The 13,016-nt window shown below is 43.3% G+C and overlaps 1 protein-coding gene across 1 annotated transcript; it reads right to left on the reverse strand.

Annotated features, from left to right (window-relative positions):
* Nucleotides 1–3,779: 3,779 nt before the first annotated feature.
* Nucleotides 3,780–8,156, reverse strand: dact2 (dishevelled-binding antagonist of beta-catenin 2). The gene is made up of 4 exons (XM_046070800.1): nt 7,765–8,156; nt 6,582–6,714; nt 6,151–6,441; nt 3,780–6,004 (listed from the first exon to the last, which is right to left on the reverse strand). The coding sequence occupies exons 1-4, from the start codon at nt 8,035–8,037 to the stop codon at nt 4,122–4,124; spliced, it is 2,580 nt and encodes an 859-aa protein (XP_045926756.1). The 5' UTR covers nt 8,038–8,156; the 3' UTR covers nt 3,780–4,121.
* Between the last annotated feature and the right edge of the window lie 4,860 nt (nt 8,157–13,016).

Consider the following 13,016-nt stretch of genomic DNA (forward strand, 5'->3'; position numbering starts at 1 on the left):
CCCGTGCAAAGGGTCACAGAAGAGCAGGGTGAATCTCAGTTGTTTCAGTATAGACGAAACTACTACATTGTTATGTGTATACAATGTAAATTAGTACACTTTGCAACGTAGAATCTACAGTCCACAAACAATGGTGTGTCGCTGCTGAACTTGTTCTCCTGCGTTACTGTTTCAGCACTGAAATTGAACCTGATCCTTGTCATATTTTCCGGCTGATATTACATCTAACAAAGTTCTGATCTCAGCAGAACCTGCAATACAGCTTTTAAACCAGCTAAATGTGCCAACGACTGAATCTGTCTGTAAGTTTCAGATGCGTAAATCTAATTTGGTATTTAACATGTCAAACTAAAGATAAGCCGTCTCGCTTCACAGGACCCCGGAAAAGCATGACCTGCTCTGTGTTTCCAGGGGTGCATTGTGGGTAGGAGTGGAAAGCTCCTCTCATCGGGGTGGTAATGAGTTTCTGAGTCCCCGCTTGTCAACATCGTAAATCCACAGCTTATATCCGAGGCCCGGCACCCTCTCTCCAGTTTTCATATCAAGGAAGCAACACAGCTTCAAGAACATCCAGTGAAATATATTTAACACTACAACGTGAAGATACACAGATAAGAAACTGTAAAATAACCACAGGATGCAGCAGTGTTACTCTTAATGTAAATAGAAAAAAACTGAGTATTACACGCTTCAATAGACTTCTGAAATAATGCTGAAATAACTATGATGAAAAGAGAAAACACAGACAGCTTGATGTGGTATTATGTGTTTTGAGCATGGAGACAGACTGGGAAGGGCTGGTGTGTGTTGGGTTTTGGGATTACCTCATGCACACGTAAGAGAAGAACCCCTCCTCCAACTGTGACCTAATGTGAACCAAGTCAAAGTTTAATTAGCACCTGTCTGCAGCACACCCTTTGTTATATTTACTCCCTTTCTGCTCTCTCTTGCGTTTATTTGCAACGTCTTCCTTGTTTTACGAATGTCATATTGTCATGGAATTAGAATGAAAATGAATGAATGAAAAGTTTGGTAAAAATGAAATGAGATGCGTGTTAGTAGAATGAAATAAGGGTATGGTGACCTGATGTGTAATGAGATCACTCTCCAAAGCTGCTCAGTTCTCTGCATTACCGCAGTGTTTACCTGTCCCAGTACTCTGAGTAGTTTGGCATGACACTCCAACCTATTTATATCTCACTGGACATTGACAATGGTCTACTGCTGGATGGTTTAGAAAGTGCGTGTGAAGAAAGCGGGGTGTGATTGTGAAATCAACAATCTGTTTTAGTTTTTTGCTGGTTAAACAATACACTTTCAGGACCTGTTTAACAGTACAGTAAAAGTACAGTAAAGTAAAACTGTTTTCTTGGATCAGTTAGCCTCAGTTAACACCTTTTATTGGCAGGTGTGGTGTCAGCTGAAAATGTATGATCTTGATTAGATGTGACCGTATGCTCATGTATTTGATGTCAGACTCAGAGCGCCTCTGTGTAATCAGATCCCACACGACATCTGTAGTTGTTTAGTATGACCTGACAGCCATCCATAGGGAGTTTTTAAAATATCACAACTAAATCCTATTTGCAGGTGTGCACCTGCCCCCCCTCTTGCTGCTTCCAACTCAGCCCTCAGAGCTTTCATTCCCCAGCCGAATTACAGCATCCAATTACATTATGTAGTCGTTAAGGCACTGATTCTGCAAAAAGACATACAATGTATTCATTTTGATAGAACAAACTTTAGCAGGAAGGGGGCTAGCAGCGGACAGGTGGACTTACCTTCTTTCAACTAACTCAAACAATGAGTCAGAAGCAAGTAAATGACAGACATGTTGAACACAAAAAAGACAATTGCAGAGACAACGAGGGTACAAAAAGGCCTCTGACCTCTCTATTGTGGGGAGATGTGCCCTCAGAGATGAGCGAGCTCTACAGCTGGAAAGGTCAGCAAGCACACAAGGTCAAGCCGACACAGTCCTGCTATACTCAACATCAAAGACAAGTCCAGGGCCTGTCATGATCCCTCTGAGCTGGGTTGAAAACAGCAGCACTAATCCCACCGACCAGTCGCTCTCGCTTTTGCAGAGAGGTCAGAGGTCAGCTGGATGTACAAAGTTGATTCATTTGTACCGACTTGATAAACTTGAAATGGTGTCTTTGAAGTGCGTTGGAGATGTTGTTCTTTAGACTCCTGTGTTTGATGAATAGAGAAAATAATGCTGCTAAATTAACATATGCCCTTTAGTGTGCACTTTTATTCAAAGAATAAAAAAAACAAAGCATACGGAACAGTTCTAGTTAAAGGAGAGAAAATGAATCAATGAATCCTCCTCTAGTCTTGCAAATAATGGTTTCCACAGTGATTAAACCTGCAGGGAACACAACTTCAAAGTAAAATTTGATGAAAATGTTTGTCAGCCCTTTAAGCTTCTTAGTTGGGAACTCTAAGGTCATAGTGGCAGCCGAATGGTAGAAAGCATTATTATGTATGACCACGGGAGAGAGTGCTTATGTTTGGAAGGCCAGTCACTGGACTACTTACCTTCATGTGTGCCCTTTTGCTCACCCCGTCTTAGAAAGAATTTTAATAGAAAGACATCCTGGCAAATTTTGGAAATGAGATTGTTTGGCAACTCTGTGCAGCTGCCCACTGTCTAATCTCCTCATGACAGCTCTGAAATGAGGAGCCTCTTATCATCTGTCATTCCTTCTAAATCCCATGTGCCCCTTGCCATGTACTTCAACTGTTATAAATCCTCAGAAACATGAGGTTCTACTACCATCATCTTAATGTCCGTTTGTGAAATTGTAATCGTGTGATTGTGTGTTTCAGTACTTCAGTGCAAGTGTGTTTACTTAAATTTAAATCACTGAGGCTGATAAGTCTCACCCTCTAATTAAACATGACTGTCTGGGTTGATTGTTGAAGCTGCAACTTATTAAACCAACAGCTGGGCAGGAAACAAGATAAGGAGCTGTTAGTGCTATCTGTGCTAAATTGGTTAGCCTCAATGGGATGCCTTTGAGGATTAAGTGGAGATTTTTTCAACATGTGTGATAAATATTCACCCAAAGAGAGAAGCTAGCAGTTGAGAGGTTGCAAATATTGTTTACTCAATGATGAAGAAAAATTGGGGGCTATTGTAACCTTAGTTAATGTACACTGTAATTCCACAGTATTAGTTGGACTTGCTGAATTAAGTTTATTATTACATGCAGTAATTATTACATTATTATTTGTAGCACTTAACTATTATTAATTAATTTTTATGTGTAACATTCCAGTTGCTACTTCACTCCCCCTTGGCTCAGCGCAGACTTACTTTGGTTCCTAGCTGCCGTTCTTCGTGGGGGACAGGGAAGACGTGTTTCAGGCAGAAAGACTGGAGAGTAACGTGCTATGCCTGAGTGACCGTGTGTGTGTACTGTCATGCATCTTGGTGTTGATTAAAGATTATTCAACAATAAATTGTAGCTGCTTATTACTCACAGGCCTGAGAAACTGGAGAACACTACCAACTCAGAAATTAGGGATACATTATTAATACCAAAGCTACAACTGGACAGTGATGTAGTTAGTTGTCCAAAGATAAAAGAAAAGTGAAGGATCATAAAAACCTAGCGCAAAATATCCCAATATATTTTAAATAAGTTTATTCTAATAAATGAGGATAGTTATAATCAATGACCAAAATGAATAACAGAAAATAAACAAGTGGTTGCAATAAGAATTGTAAAATGATTGGTTTTATTTATGAAGTACATACGGTTATATGACAGAAGTGTCCATGAAATTGTCAAATGCAGCCACATGCTATGAGAAACCTTTATTACAACAACATAAATATTTACAAATTAGTTAAGTGTAATAATTGTGTTATACATGCTTTTATTCAACGTTTCGGGTTCAACCACTGTCAATTCCAAACATTTTTGTTTTTTTAGTTTTAACAAAATAATCAGTGCACAATTGCAGTCCAGTTTAATTGCTGCTTGTCAGTTTTGATTAATTGTGTTGTGCTGAAAGACCAGGTGCGATCTTTCCAAACAGTTCCGAAAGCATTTCCCACAGCTCTCTGTGTTTTCCCAACAGTTCCTGTTCTGCCCGGGGGAACTTTGCTACACCAGGGTCATGACCTTTAGGGAGGCAGGCTGGAACCGACGAATCTTCTTTTTTAGGGCTCGGGAAGCTTTGATGCGGCAGGCTGATGGCTCGGGGGGTGGGAGCTGCTGGAGGGGCCGTCCAGCGGCAGTGGGCCCCAGAGCAGCCTCAGCCCACACCAGACCTCTCTCATCCTCGTGGCTGTCCACCTGGTCCTCCTCGTCCAGGGACAGGCTGCTGTCAGAGTCCGAGATGGACTGAAAGCTCTGGCTGGACTCGCTATCGCCAAAGCGGTTGGTGGTGTTATCACTCATCTCTCCCTCGCTGCTTTCAGCAATGGTGGAGTGAAACAGTGACGCGCATTCGGCTGAGTACTCAGACTCGCATCTGGGTGGGTAGTGATTGGGGAAGGGTGCTGGAGGGTATCTAGCATTAAGACTGTGGAAGAAGGAGTTAGTGGACATGGAGGATTGGAAGGAGCGAGGAGGTCCCATCCACTGGCCTGGTCTGGCACTACTGCGGACCATCTGCATGCTCCCTGGTGCCTGAACATGGGGCTCTCTTGACCTCTGACGCTGAGCACATAAGGCCTGGGCCATCTCCACATCGCATGGCCATTTGGCAGCCCCCTGCCTCCTCTTCCTCTGCTCTACAGTCTGCTCATACTCCAGGCTCTGCAGTCTATGGCTTTTGCTGGACTTTGTAACAGCAGGGATGGGATGTGGTTTAGGATGCAGCTTGTGGGTGTACATGAGTCCCAGGTTGCAGTGGCTGGAGTCTGAGCCTGAGCCCTGTCTGCGCTCCTCTGTGTGACAGGTGGTAAATTTCTGGGTCATTTTTCCTTTTCCGGATCTTCTCTGTTCCCCCTTGGTTCCACCACTGGCCTCTCTGGTCAGTTCGCCAGAGGAGTAGCCAGGTTGCTGCCTCGTTGCTCGAGGCTTCTCGCTGCTTCTTCTTCTCAGTTTCACAGCTTTGGTTTTACGGTCTGCCTGTCTCACCTTGACCCTCTGAGATCCAGCGGGGACAAATTTGGCATGGACAAACTCAGGGGAAGTTGTGTGGCCAGCGTGAACCTCATAGCCTTGACTCTCCTCTGCACTGGAGCTGTGGGCCATCACCGATCTTTGCCTATGGCCCTTCCTCTCCTGTGGCCTTGACTCTGAATTGTCCCCACATCTTTTCTCTGAATTGCTTCTTGTTACACTCCCACATTCTCCATGGGGTTTATCATTCTTCCTCAGGGATGAAGTGGTGACCTCATCAGAACTGTACTCCCTCATGGCAGCAGGATAGGAGTATGGGTATGAAACCACGGGGGCTCTCTCTGACTGTTTGTGGTTTGCGTTATCAGCTAGCTCTTGGCTGGAGTATGTCATGCAGTGTCTCTTCTGGTCGTTATCTAGTGGGATGATGTTTGTGGCCTGGGCTGGAACAGGCTGCAGCATTAAAACCTCTTTCTGTGGCCCTTCAGGAATCACAGTTACAACTTCAGATGGCTTCCTGTGATAGTCATTGTGTGTCTGCAGAGTCTCGGTGGCTATCTCACTCTTGATTTTGCTCAAGCTGCGCAAGAGGAGCTTGTCAATGTAACCCAGGGTCTTGGTCTCATAACCCATTTGTGCCCTCTGGAAGGTGTCAGAACCATTAATTTGGTGTCCTTGGCCCTCTAGACGTCCAGTCGTTGCTGGGTCACCCCCAAGGGAAAAGATTGGGCTCTGGAGAGCCACAGCGTGCAGGGGGCTAGGGTAGTGGTACACTTCGGTCCCACTGTGGGACACTAGGTTGCTCTGGAACTTGGGGTCCACTGTGGAGGTCTTCGGGTTTGTGCAGATTGACGGTTTCTTTGCATCCACAGATTTGTAGCAGCCAAGCCCTTGAGCCATCATCCTATCAAGATCACCTGAAACGGCAATACAAAAATACTGATCAACCTCTCAAATCACTCATCCACTGAAAAAATACATGTTATTATGCAGCAAAACACAGTTTGAGTTGCGTGGTTACAACATGAGAGACCTTAAATTAGAGATTGAAAGAGCTGGTTACCTGTTGACACAGGTCTTGGTCGTGCCTTTTCGGTGCCAGCAGTGCTTGCTCGAATCCTGCTGCTGCCAAGATGGAGGCCTGTGGCCCGTGGAAGGCTGGGCTGGGTAGTGCTCTCATCAGCAGAACGCCGGCGGCATACATCGACTTGTGATGGATGGGTAATGTGGGAATTAGCAGGGCTCATGGGAAGGAGGAGTAGGCTCGTCTGAGAGGACGACAGACTCTCGCTGTACACAGAGGTGCAGGAGTTGGACAACGAGCAAGAGCCGCCATCGCTGAGCTCATAGAAACCTGGAGAGGGCAGGGACAATTATGCACATGAGTACTTTTCTAAGCATTTAACATCATGTGATGGTTAGCTTGGGTGGATGTGTTATTACTTGCTGTAAAGTAAACAACCGTAGGGCTTGCGCAAGTGTTTGCCGACCCACCTGAACTCGGCCTGCTGTCACTCTCCAGCTGCTCTGTGGAAGCCTTGCTCACATCCAGCTTCAGCTCACTGATCTGTTGGTCCAGCTGCTGCAAGTGGGTCCTCAGGCCTACATCCTGTTTCTGAAGACGAGACTGCAAAACAGAGACATAACATTTAAGCCAACCCCCTTAAACCAAAGCGCAAGTCTCAGATTTGTTCAACAAAGGGAAATTATCCAATAAAGCTCCTCATGCACACACATGCCAATGCAATTACACAAAATATCTCTGTTGGCCTACAGGTATATGAACAGGAAAATTAAGCAGAGAAGTCAGGACAAAAGGTAAACAATGCTATAATGTTATTAAGATGAGGTCTGTTGGTCAGATAAGAGATGCTCAAATGTACAGCCATCAGGAAAACAAAAGCCACTCAGCTGGGGCTGATGATTAACCCCAGCAGGACATGGGGGAGCATGGAAGAAGCAGTGGTGGGTAACTCATTTCTCCCCCACAGCGAAGGCCTGGCCATTGTGTAAACTACTTGAGGAGGAGAGCTGGGGGGTTGGGATGGACTGTTTGCTTTGCAGTTAGGGCTGGGCATTTACTGTTACAGTTGGTAAAATGAGGGCTGGGGGTCACTGCCTGCAATAAGCACCATTTAATTAATGTTTCATTCTCTTATAGCCAGTCACAGCCAGTTGTCTCCAACACTGGGGGGCATCTAGTGACTCTCAATGAGTGTCATTCACAGCAAAATATCCACCTTTGAAAAACACCACCATTAAAAAAAACAACAACAAAAAAATGGCATTAGTGGTTAATGATTGAGGTTTGCCGCCCTGCAGTCTACACATGCACATTGTGCGCGTACATACACACCTCAACGTCTTCTTGCTCCTGCAGTGAACCTTGATTTATGACACCTATCCTACTTCCTACCCCCAGCTGAGAGCATGAAAGTGTGTCTGGTAATAATTGAAGGCGGAATGCACATGAGCATCAGCTGACGGCAAGATTCAAACGGACGACTTTATTCCAAGACAATAAAACTACAGTTTTGAGTAAATGTGAGCCACGTAGTTGAACCGTTATAAACAATCTAAATAACCCCAATCAAAGTAGAAATTTAATGGTAAACCCAAACTATCCCTTAATCGAATGTCCATATAGGTATTTTAATAATTCTGTTTCATGGCTTACCAGCTGTTGTTTCAGGGCTGTCAGGGTCGCCTCGAGCCGCTGCTCCTCAGACCCCATCATCCTGGAAGCCTCCGGGCCTGCGTGGACAGAAGTGACCGGCACCTGCCGGTCCACCCTCAGTGCCCAGCTCACCATGTCGCTCTGTCTGTCCTTCAGCAGATGCAGCTCCTGCAGCCCGGCCAGAGCAGCCTGCAGTCTCTCCCCGACCCTGCTGCGGTCTACTCCGGCTGCAGCGCTCATCATCCCCGCACAAGACCCCTTCCTGCTCAGCATGCTGGAGAGCGGCGTCCGGGCATATCCAGAAACAAAATGCGGTTAAAGAAACGTCCTCCTTCAGACTGCGCTCCTCGTAGGATAAACACTGTGTTGCTTACTGTCTTGCTGCTGCTGTTGACCTGTTTGGTTTTTAAACTACCTGTTAGAATAAATCTCGAGTTCAGAGGAGAGACAGAGCTCCTCCCTACAGACCAAATGGCCCTCCTCCCCATTGGCTGGCCGCTGGTTCCCAATGAACATCTGGTACTAATCCTCCCCATTCAAGTCCTCAGCGGAGCTGCCCAGGCATGTACTAAGTTCATCTGCATAATACCACATGGCACGATGAGCATATTATTATGCTATTTCCACTATTCTTTTGTTGTTGTTATTCTCTCCAGTATTAGGCTAACCATAGATAGGCCTATGTGGTCAACTCTGTGAAAGTGGTTTCTGGGAAAGAAAATGGGTGAATATCGCATTCCTTCTCATCATCAACCAACCACCGAATCAAAGATAATTTAATCATCTGAAAAGCATGTATTTAGAAGCAGGTTTGAGGCAGGCAATTTACAGACTTCATTAATGGTTTTAACTTGTAGCTATAGTTTTGTGTAAAACTCAAAGCTTCAATTTACATTAACATTGAATGGATCTATATAAATTCATATTTTTATCTTCCCAATATAACATGAATACACAAAAAAGGAACTTCTTCTAAAAAAACCTCTTTGATAATACTTTTTCTATTTTACCAAAGAGAAAACTGAGAAATCAGACGGCCCTGGCAAGATAGACCAATGATAGATAAATGCTTCCCCCTTGTGGTGGTGAAGAAAACTACAATTTGAGATACACGCACGTGTTTCTCCTAGGCTGAAAAGTCAGCTACCCATATATAATCTTTAAATGCAAAGTATATACAAAGACAGAGTGGGAAAAATAGCCTGTCTAACATAAAGTTAGTGAAATACAATGCAATTCGGCTGACTTAAAAACGTAACTTTGAAATGAGATAATAGAACAGTAGCCTATTTCATAGTGGTATCAAAACATGTACCAACTAAACGTTAGGAATTTCCTATATTCATAAAATGTTATTGTCTTACTTAGCTAAAGCACAAATAGTGTGAATTAGAGCTGAATATAATTACTGTGGAGAAGATGTGGAACGATTCATGTGGATACCAACAAAGATATCAATAGTCATTCATGGAAAGGATCTGACTGGAAGTTGAAATATATAATAGTGTCAGCTTTTGATAAGGACTCCTTAGCAACTCTGTGCTGGAGAAAGTGAAAAGTTGGAGAATTATTCCCCTTTTTCTTCTAAGATTCCCTTATATTTTGGGGGAGTCTGGCAGAGCTTAAAAGAGGAAGTGAAAAATATATAAATTTTGATCCCACTTAATTCAATGTACTTTATACTTTTATACATACTTTTAATGGTTGCTAAGAAACTGCAATAGATGAAAATATTCTCACACAATGGACTCAAAGACTGAAACAAGTCTACACAATGAAAGTGGGCAACTGCAAATGAAAATGGAGACACTTCTGCAACGATAAACTCCACTGACATTGTGATTGAGGCTATGTGTGCCTGAATAAAAGGAAACTGACTTGTGGTTTAGTTTGTCAGTGACAACAGCAGTTGCTTCAGCTTCTGTAAGTAAAGCTGATGAAACATGTAGGTCTATGCTTTCTCGTTTAGTCATTATCTATGTTGCTATTTCTTGGTTTAAATCCTCACAACAATATGACTCACAGGACAAGTATTGCTCTTGTTTTCTTTCCACCTGAGCTGCTGTTCATCTAACTGAGACGAATGAAGCACTTGTTCTCATTGTCAATTATCTGATAACAAATAAATAAGGGAATGATTGAGCCCTCATCACAGGCCAAGGCAACAGGAGGCAGGCTACAGACTATTCGCCTACACCGCTGCTGTTCGCACTGTATGACACGTGTGTAGATTCTTTCATGCTGATATCTGCAGCTATCTCGAAGCCACATGCAGTTCAAAGGAAATACCAAAATACCAGGGGGGGTGTACACCTGTGTGAGTATCTCTCTCCCACACACACACGGTCTGATCAAAGATAAGGTGATTAAAGTGTTTTAAATATGAAATCAGCTAATTTTCTGTTCACCAATATATGGATTGCATGCTGTTTGAATGGTATTATGGCACTTTATTCACTCTGAACATGCATTTGTAGCCTACAACGAATTTAAAAGCATTAACTTTAAGACACTAGAGGGCAGTGTCAGTCTACTTCACAACTGTGTGAGTTCAGTTTTATCCTTTCATATACTGTTGGTGGATAGTCTGTATATTTTTTGGATGCTGCATATTTCTCTCACATGGAAATATGAAATAGAATGACCCTAGGTGCAAAATTAAGCTGTTCCGTCTATTCAACACGCAGAATATCATGAAATGTCCAGATTTATTTTGGAGATATGGAGCTAAATCACTTGTTTACCGATCCCTGATTGCAAAAACCCATCCCCATCACTTTGATGGTGCACTTTGGTAGGCCCCTCATCAAGAGTCTCATATTATATTGTGAATCCCACTCCTCACAGGGATAGCGTCATGTCGTTGTAATGCTTTTGGCGTACAGCACTGCATTGTGATGCCTGGATGTCCCTCTGCCCCCATACCCTTCAAAGCACTTCCTTCAGGGTGACATCAGCTGGGGTGCTGCTCCAAAAGGTGCCCTCCTAGTTGTTCTTTTTTTTTCTACAAATCAAATGTGGGCTTGGAGTCAGCAAGGCTCTCTTAACCTCACTCGCCCTGGCTCCCCCAAAACAAAACTATTTACCTACCACTTTGCCACAGCTTTGTCTTTGTCTCACTGGAGGTTTCTCTTTGTGTGGCTTCTTCTTTGTGTGCTGCATTTATCGGAAGATTTTCCATCCTCCCTCCTTTTTTTCCCCATCCACTTAAAAAATGATAAAGCAGCCAAATGTTGATAACAAAACAAAGGGGATCCCTTTTACTGCACCCAGGATACTTTTTTAAAAAACAGTTGCAGTGGAAAGAGTGTGATAAAGAGTTTGTACCTGCTCAGGTAGACACAGCCATGAACAATGGAAGATGCTGCCACAAACAGGATGTGTGGGATGGAGTGGTAAACATGGGGTGGTGTCATATGTGGGACTGAGTGAGCGTCTGTGTGTATGTGTGAGAGGAAGAGCCGGGGAGTGAATCTGTTGTCAGCTCGGGGGAAAAAAACAACCCTTTCACATGTGAGCATTATGAGCTTATGACTTCAAAGGAGGAAAATCTGATATCATACATAAGACACTCCTAAGCTTGCTTAAAAAAGAAGCAGGATTCCTATGATGGGTGTTGTTGATTTGGAGCTATTTCCGGGCGTTTGTGTATTTTCACGTTTCTCTCTGTGTGCTGTCCTTGTTGCATGTCAGGGGATTCCCATGCAGGTTCCTTGATTGAAAATCCTTTTTCCAGGTATTCTGTCGGCAATGGAGGCAAAGATAGGGAATTTCAGACATCAAAGTGGCCTCTTGTGTCTGACAACAGAGCCTCCCTCGCTCCGCCACCTCTGACCGCTGCAGTACAACAACCCACAACACAATTAGCACACGTTAGAAAGAGAGAAACCTACTTTTTGATGTTAACATGCGGCCACTCACCAGTTGATCGCTTAAGGTCTCTGCTCCTAAGTCACTGAGGGAGATTTAGAAATTAGATTTTATTTCCAAGTAAGTTTTACTGGCAATAAAATGCATGTGTTCTTCATCTGCAGCTTCTTAAATAGATAAATCCTTTTACGAGAAAGGCTTCCAGTAAATTCATCTAAATGGTTATGGGTGTTTTAAAAACTGATTTTTAAAAGTGATTTCCAATTAAAAGAAAACCCTGTCTCACCCGTGAGACATGTCAGGGATTGTAGTAGGCTAGTTGGGAAGTCCTTGATCCTGAAAGTCCTGGAAGAGAAAGCAGAATTTAGTGCCCCAATTTCTTTTTGAACATTTCCAAGAAACCCATAGCCAAAGGTGCATCCAAAAAATGTAACCTGTCACTGTTTTTGACACTGACTAATAACAGCTTTGTGCATAACATTTCCCAGGGTTTTACAAGGTATTTGAGATATGTTCTGCTTCTTAACTGGTAGCACCTACAGTTACTGTCAAACCTACTTCAGAGCAAAAGCGCAGACAGTCACTGCACAATCCACCATGTCAGTTTCCAATTCATTGTCAGTGGAGCAACTCCAGGACTTATCTCCTGATGAAATCCAAGATTAGAGGCTTGTTTCTGTGGGATTTAGATTTGATTGAGAGTTGTTCATGCCAAAAAATGTTGAATGAACTGTCAATGTTGTCAGAATTCCCTTTCAGGTTATTTTACTTAATACAAAAGGGATATTTGATTTGATAATACAGTGGGATATTCATTCAACCATATATTGCTTCCTTCAGGTATACCAGTAATATTGTGAGAAGCTTATAATGTACTCATGCTTATTTGTGACCCATTGGATCACTTTTGAAGGTACAAAAAGGCTTTTGACCTGCATTTCTGATGCCAGTTTTGTGGGCACGTGGAGGCCTGTCCCCAGTGGTGGACCGGATCAGCCATATCTCTCTCTATCATCTTGTCCACCGTGTGCTGAACTACCTCTTCAGACTTTCATTTGATTTGCCCTCAGAGCGCAGCACCCCTGCACATGAGAGAGAGCTTTATGCTGTACGCTCGCAAAATTATCTCCTCATCAAATTTTATTTGAGCTGAACAAATTTTTGTTTATTCAGCAAGTGAGGGAGACTGGCTTCCTCACTGTACTACTGCAAATCATAAAGACATCGGTCTAAATTAACTGATTTAGCATTGCCTTACCTATGAATGCAGTGGGCTACTTTCAGCCAAGTTCCCATGGAGAATTTAAAGCAGTAGATGGTCTATACCTCTTGTGTGACAAGCTGGGGGAGCTGTTTGGAAAATGTGTTTTTTTCCCCCCATG

Source organism: Micropterus dolomieu, linkage group LG15 (assembly GCF_021292245.1).
Source record: "Micropterus dolomieu isolate WLL.071019.BEF.003 ecotype Adirondacks linkage group LG15, ASM2129224v1, whole genome shotgun sequence".
NCBI lineage: Eukaryota > Metazoa > Chordata > Actinopteri > Centrarchiformes > Centrarchidae > Micropterus > Micropterus dolomieu.